The sequence below is a fragment of the Biomphalaria glabrata genome, chromosome 9 (genome assembly GCF_947242115.1).
Source record: "Biomphalaria glabrata chromosome 9, xgBioGlab47.1, whole genome shotgun sequence".
Taxonomy (NCBI): domain Eukaryota; kingdom Metazoa; phylum Mollusca; class Gastropoda; family Planorbidae; genus Biomphalaria; species Biomphalaria glabrata.
The window spans coordinates 16,902,065-16,909,548 of NC_074719.1; the positions used below are offsets into that span (position 1 = coordinate 16,902,065).

At 34.8% G+C, this 7,484-nt stretch overlaps 1 protein-coding gene across 2 annotated transcripts in view; it reads left to right on the forward strand.

Annotated features, from left to right (window-relative positions):
- The window catches only part of LOC106075505 (uncharacterized), a 22,321-nt gene extending 15,766 nt beyond the window's left edge, over window positions 1-6,555 (forward strand). For both annotated transcript variants that reach the window (XM_056042019.1, XM_056042018.1), the window contains 2 exons: window positions 3,831-3,980; window positions 5,721-6,555. In XM_056042019.1, the coding sequence (XP_055897994.1) occupies window positions 3,831-3,980; window positions 5,721-6,032 (462 nt within the window). In that variant the 3' untranslated portion in view covers window positions 6,033-6,555. The remainder of the gene's footprint in view (window positions 1-3,830; window positions 3,981-5,720) is intronic.
- The last annotated feature ends 929 nt before the right edge of the window (window positions 6,556-7,484 follow it).

Here is a 7,484-nt window from a genome sequence, read left to right on the forward strand (position 1 = left end):
CACAGTTTGTTTTAATGTGAAAAATAACGCCAAAATTCTTTAAACGATCAAAACATTGGTGAATTTGATAGGGGCCGTCTCTGAGTTTGTGTGATAAACTCTCTTTGTAATCTTATTATTTTGTAATTTCTTAACAAAAATACAAAAAGAAAAAAGTATTGGTTTGTCTGATGGGCGGAGGGTGATTGCATGTATCGCCCCTCCTACCTGGTAAAAACCTTTTTTATTTAAATGTACTAAAGATAAAATTTGAGATAAGGATGTGCGTGTGCGACATAATATACTAATGTGTTCAAATATCAATATATAGCTTATATAATATAGAGTATAGATATTCAACTAATTTTGTTTACAAACTATGCTTTTTTCATAAAAAATAGGACCGCCCTCCACTCAGAGGGCTAGAGTGGGGAGGGCAGTAGAAGCAATTCCCCCTCCCCCACCACCACCACCTCAACGAATCGGCTAAGATACCAGAAGTGTAGCGACATAATATAAAAATGATATAGTAATTCAACTAATTTTGTTCACAAACTATGATTTCTCCATAAAATTAGTACCGCCCCCCCCCCCACTAAAAGAGTTTAGGTTGGAAGTGCAGTAGACGTATTCGCCCCCCACCCCACATCACCCAATCGGCTAACAGGGGAACGAGAACATATAGAGATCGATTAAAATATCATTAACAACTTTTAATCCTATAAATATTTAATTGAATCTGTTAACAAGCTGTAATGTCTACAAATAAATTCGCCCGCCCCCCCCCCACTCGAAAGTTTATAGTGGTGGTGGGGGGGGGGGGGCGGGAATGATGCCAACGCCACCTCCCCACCCCACCAAATCGGCCAACATACAAGAGGGGGGGGGGACGAAATAATCTAAAAATTGGTTGAAATATAAATAATTAGTATATATTATTAACATAACTAATAAATTCGTATACAAATTGTGTGATTTCTTGACTCAAAGTCGTCCACCTCCCCGCCTTCTAGGTGTAAGGGGGGGGGGTGTGATCGCCGATCGCCCCTACCACCCCCTCCTCCTGCATCCTCCAGTGTAAGCATCTCACTAGCAGAAGGTTAGTTTGTCGGCTTGAGGAAGCGTGTAAATGCTTTTAAAAACCGATTGCGGTAACATTCACACAGATATCCCTTTCTTTCATTTTTTTTAAAAATGTATTCAGTATCTTTTTTTCAATTCATATTGCCAAGAACACACACGAGTACCAAGTAATGGAAGACAAAAGCGTCCAAACTGTCTCACAGCTCGTATCATTATTTATTATTTTTCACTTTTAATAAAAGCATTTACTTTTTATGAAGATCCCCAGGAGCTGAGTCGATTTAATAGAATATCACACAAGATCAAGATTATGCAAGCTTCTTCGAGAGTCTTGCAGGTTCAAACGATACTAGCAGTACCCACGTCCATTGACTTGTTGCCAGATGTTTTTTTAAACGAACTTCCGAACAACGGTCCGCATTATAACAATTTGCTAACAAACTTTCTAGCCCGTGAATTAGAACGGCCCGCTCTCTTTCTCTATCCTTCTCTCTCTCTCTCTCTCTTTCTCTCTCTCTCTCTCTGGAACCACCCATTTGTTTTTTTTACCCCGCGCATCGTATTGTTATCTAATTGAATGGCTCACTTTATACCCTCCAAGACACACACGCACACAAATGCTTTTCGGCCGTAAACTCTAGTATCACTTTTTACTATTCCTAAACAAAAAGTTAGTCCTAAGTACAATTTACTCTATGTTGCTTTTCTACCGGAACCCCCTACTCAACCCTTTATTATTAAAATGACAACACTTAAATTTTTAAGCATCTTCCAATGGATAAACGCTATACCAGCGGCCTCACCGAAAGGTCTCAATTAAATGCCCCGTTTCCTGTTTTGGCAATATTAATTAGTTGTTTTTTTTAGATTGTAATTGTTAATTTTACCCCTTTTGAATGCTCCCCCCCCTGCTTCCATACAACATTCAATATAGCCTTTGACTTATAGAACTCATGAGTACATAACTTAATAACAACTCCCATCATCGAAAACACATTTGATAATCCTTTTTTCTAGCACTTATTTGACTTCTAAATTTTTGTATAGAAGAAAAGACAGTAATAGTACTATCCACACACGCAAAATTCGAATAGGCCTTGCTCTTTAGACAAAAATACGTTTTTTTTTTAAAGACGATTCCTCCTTTACACACTAGACCAACATATGTAAGAGCATTTATTTCGATCTAATAACCAATGAATGATAGATTTTTTTTTACACCTGCCCTATTCCCCTTCCTGTTTAAGCGAATGTATAAATCTACTCAGAGCATAGACTTTATATATTATATCTAGACTGGACATGAAAATATTGTAACACTACAAAAAATGTCGTGAAAATTTTTTTTAAAGTTGAAACAAGGCGTTCTTTTATTAAGTAGTTAGACGGGGTCATTTTTTGTTCCAACCCTAACCTATGTAATATACAATTTAATGTTTAGATCTAGATCTAGTGACTGAACATCAAAAATAAGAGTACTCTCGTCTCATAATTATTATTTTGCAATTTTTAGATACATAATCTAGAAAGATCTAGGTAATCAATCTATTTAAATGTACATAAGATGATATAAATCAACAGACTTGAATTATTTCGATCTAGGATTTTAAAAATATTATTTCAATAGAAACTAACAGGAAATGGCTTTGTTTCATATATTAGCGTAAACATATAGTTCTGCGATTAATATCCCATTCTAAAGAAAATCCGATAAATAATCTTGCATTATTTCTAAACTTTGAAAACTAAAGATCATTACTTTTCTTATACAGAAAAGATTGATGGGGCGACTTCCCTTAGAGCTTGAATAAGAGTTACGTACATAATAATCTCTCCATATATAGGTCTGTGAATCGATCAATCACGGATAAGAATTTGTTTCCGGTTTCCAGTCTAGATATAATATATTTAAGTCTATGACTCAGAGTTTCTAAAGTTCTAATAATAGTCTTATAGACCGAAATTTAGAAGAAGTTCAAAAATGTTCAAAAAGTCTTATTTATTTATTGAACTCTTTGATGAATACAGTGGAAATACCCGCTTTGTCTGTTCATGATAAAGATTATAAAGAGTCTTTAGGTAATATTTCATTTCTGAAGATGATATTTAAAAAAAAAATAAAGGTAAAACTAGACTTTTCTTATTTTGGCCAAGAAGCTAGTAATTCTTTTCCCAAAGATATACTTAAACTGTCAAATTTCTAGGAAAATCGTTAAAGCTTTTTCGCAGATTCGCATGCAGGTTACCCCGGCTCCCATGAAGTTGCAATCTGAATAGAGGGATTGGAAAAAAAAAAGAAACAGATTTCGTTTTGATGCTAGTTAGTTTCTAACAGAAAGCGGAAATGAAAACACAATAAGACGAAAGGAAAATAAAAAGTTGGAGTAAGAGTAAAGAAGTAATTATGCTTCAAATCTGTGACAATCGCGTCGTAGTGAGCACATCAGCAGGTAAAAGAAACGTGAGTGCGAAATTTCTTTTGAATACGTTTGAGAGTTTAAGAGATCTCTTGATAGGTACATACTATTAAATAATTATTTGAAGCAGAATGGCGAACGTCAAGAGCCAATCTGTAACACGGTAAAATGTGCATTAAGTCAAATCGAAACAAGTATGTTTTTATTTGGAACAATCATTCTAACTATTTGCCCAATGTTAACGGTATGTAACTGTATTGCCGTATATTTAAATACGAATTTACAGTTAGATTTATTATTTTAATTCATGAAACTAATTAAACTTTTCGTTTCGTTGTATAATACATACAGGCGAGAATCCACTGTGAGGAGATGTATCTTGTAACGAACGTGGGACAAGTCTTGAATGCCATGAAAACTTTAACTGGAAAAAACAATTCCTGGTTTCTCGTCGGTTTTGGTGCGCATGATAGTTTTAATCATGACCTGGTTCAGAAAACGGTCAGTAGTGTTGTGACAGACCTCTGTGTCTTATGGATAAACTATTGACCTACTCTGATATGTTATCTTTCTATAGAACGTTGGTAGAACTAAGAAAACAGTGTTCACTCCTTGCACCTAATTCACATCCTTTTTTTTAAAGAAACAGGCAGACAATCTTTTTTTACCTAGCAGTCTACGTTGACCTAAAGCTCTAAATAATATTTATAGATACAACTCATTTTGATCTTACTTTTGAGGGACATTCATCTTTTTATTGTCTTTTTTAGACTCTAGACTCTTCTTTCATGGAGATTTCTAAAAGGACTTTCTGTTTTCTGTTTGTCTTTTTCAATGTTTGGCATTTGAAAATTGTAATAATCATAATAAGCTAAACATCTCTTAGAGCAGTGGTTCCAATACTTTTTCCTTAATGAAATCTACGCACACGCTGAGTATTTATCGGTACACTTTGCCTTTTTTTTAAGAGAGATTAGTTCACGTGGTGGCCTACTAGTTAATTATTCCAGTAGTTCGTGGAACACATATTCAGGCCTCGCGGAACTCTAGCGTTCCGCGGAACACAGTTTAGGAAATCTGCCTGTCAGAGGTCAGTACAACTGCATTAACTGTCACATCACCAGAACATTCCTCAGTAGACACTGCTAAAGAGCTTGTAATGAATTTTGTTTCTCTCTAACGAAGCTGGACCCTCTAGCAGTGCCAGAGGATGAAAATGAGTTCAATTCTACAATATAAATGATTATAATAAATCTCTTATCTAGAGTGTAATTATAACTATATGTAAACTTATTAGGATCATAGTCTCACTTTCAATTATAAAGATCATAGTCTCACTTGTATGTATAAAGATCATAGTTTCACCTTTATTTATGAAAAATTATAGATTCACATTTATTTACAAGAACCTTAGTTTCGCTTTCATAGTACTCTAATAGTCAGTCTCATTGGAAGATATTAGTTTTAATTTTATGTATAAAGATCATAGTTTCACTTTTATTTATAAAGATAATAAAGATCACAGTTTCACTTTTACTTGTAAATGTCATAGTTTCACTTTTATTTAAAAAGATCATAGTTTCAATTTTATATATAAGAATCATTATTGTACATATAGGGATGAGATATTTGCTAACTCATATATTTAAGTATAAAACTAACATTTTTGCTTGTAAGGATTGTACTATCATTTTCTAGGTTCATAATTTCATTTATAAGAATTAAATTCTTACATGTCAATATCACATTTGTCAAATTTGCATCACATTTATCACATGCAACGAACTTATTTTGGTTGTGTACAAAACAAGTTCAGTTTGATAAGGATCATAATTTTACGTTAACAAATATATTAACGAAACAAAATTATTTTTCTTAAAAGTACATCCATTATACAGCTTAAAATAAAATTAATTCTAAAATAAAATTAATTTAAAAAATTATTTTTTTTTTGCTGTTACCTGGTATCAAACCCGTAACTGAGCACTTGATGTAGCAACAGGTTAGCCATTCAGCCAGAACTACAATTGTTCATATGCATAATTATTTATTGGTACTTTCATTATCTAGACATCTAGAACTAGATCTAAATCTACCTAAACTTCTGATTTAGATTTTTTCAAGATGTTCTGATTTGAATACATGTATTGTAAAAAAATCAACAACAACAACGTATATTCATATTTATGGTACCGAACTTCACATTAAAAAAATCACAAATTTATTCCATTTTTTTTTCAGCTTATTGAGCCATTGCTCCTGGAAGCTGGGAAGTCAACTTGGCCTAAGCTTGTGTGGTACGAGCCCCAGGCTGCCGGTTATTTAAAAACCCAAAAGGCTCCAGATCAGCTAAACCCTAGGCGTATCATTTTCAACGCAAAGATCAACGCCCTGATGGAGAAACACAACGTGCCCATAATTAAGTTTTACAATATGACTAGCCAGGTTTTAAGCTACGACGGATCTCATTATGGGAAGGGTGTGAACGACGTCAAGGCGCATATCTTACTCAACTACATTCTAGAAGAACGTGGCAGATTGAGATCTAGATAACTAGGGTTATATTTGTAGTACAGTTGATAGAATATGATAATGAGGTTATGTTATTGAACAACTAAGATGCTGTCAATACTTGTCCTAATACCAATATGCTTACATACAACCTCCAATAAGTATGCGAAGTTTCTCCTTGTTCCACTGTGTGTTTATTAAAGAGGTGCCCAGAATGAGGCATTTCCGTTCGTTGATTTTCTATCTATTTATTTATTTATCTATCTATCTATCTATCTATCTATCTATCTATCTATCTATCTATCTATCTATCTATCTATCTATCTATCTATCTATCTATCTATCTATCTATCTATCTATCTATCTATCTATCTATCTATCTATCTTTTAAACCCTCACAAATGTTGATTTCTTTTAGACTTAATCTGCAAGGAGGTCTGATAAACAACGAATTAATTGTATGATGCTGGCAGCCTGACATACAAAACTATCATGATCATTTCTCATTTATGATATTCACTTTTTATGTAATGTTTACGAAAAAAAAAGAAAGTTATTTAACATTTGTTTGTAATAGTGTTGGTTATATTGTTTGTAATATTGTTTGTAATATTGTATGCTTGCAATAGTTTTAGCTCACTCAAGGTATCACTCAGGTCCAAGCATTTAATTAATTTATTTAAACACAGTAAAATCAATTTTACTGATTTAGCCAACCAAGCGCTAAAACACAGTCACGACCCTTCCAATCCAACCCCACCCCCTTTGGCATCACATTTTACTATCCCCACCTTGACACGCGCCACACTAGACTCTTGACGAGAGTACGCTTCCCTTTACCTATCTTGGCAAACATACGTTGGCCCCCCCCCCCTTTTTTGGGGGGGAGCGGCGGGTCACTTCAAAGAGCCCATTCAACTCAACACCTCGGGCGGCGATGTTACCCGATCGTCTAGCGCAAGCCATTATCAAGGCATAATCTCCCTTGATCTGGCCGAGCTCTGATAATCTTCCCTTCATATCCTCTGACCACCTGGGCGAATTTCCTGGACTTTCAACTCCCGCATTTCCGAAATGTCTATCTCACGGAAACTCTTGTCAAGGTCAAGCGGGGATCCCTTTGTCAAAAGACGCCAGATAGTCTAGACCACCTTTGCACTTATCTCCCCCCCTCTCTCCACATGTATATGGACAAAATCTCATCGTCCGATCTCATTCTTGCCGGAGAGCTGACGGGGAGCGCATCTATCTCTTGCTTGAGCTCTGGACTATTTTCATTCCCTTATTTCACTTTGGATTGGTGGTACGTAACTAAGTAAAGTGCTTGAGAACCATGTTACTTAGTAATGTGTATGTATATATATATTTGTGTGCATATTTGTGTATTTCTTATCATGGATAATGTACGTAGATTAATGTATGCTTATATTTTATATCATGACTTCTGTGGCTAAATGTTCAAGCCATCTGGACTAGAATTTATTAACAATTCTT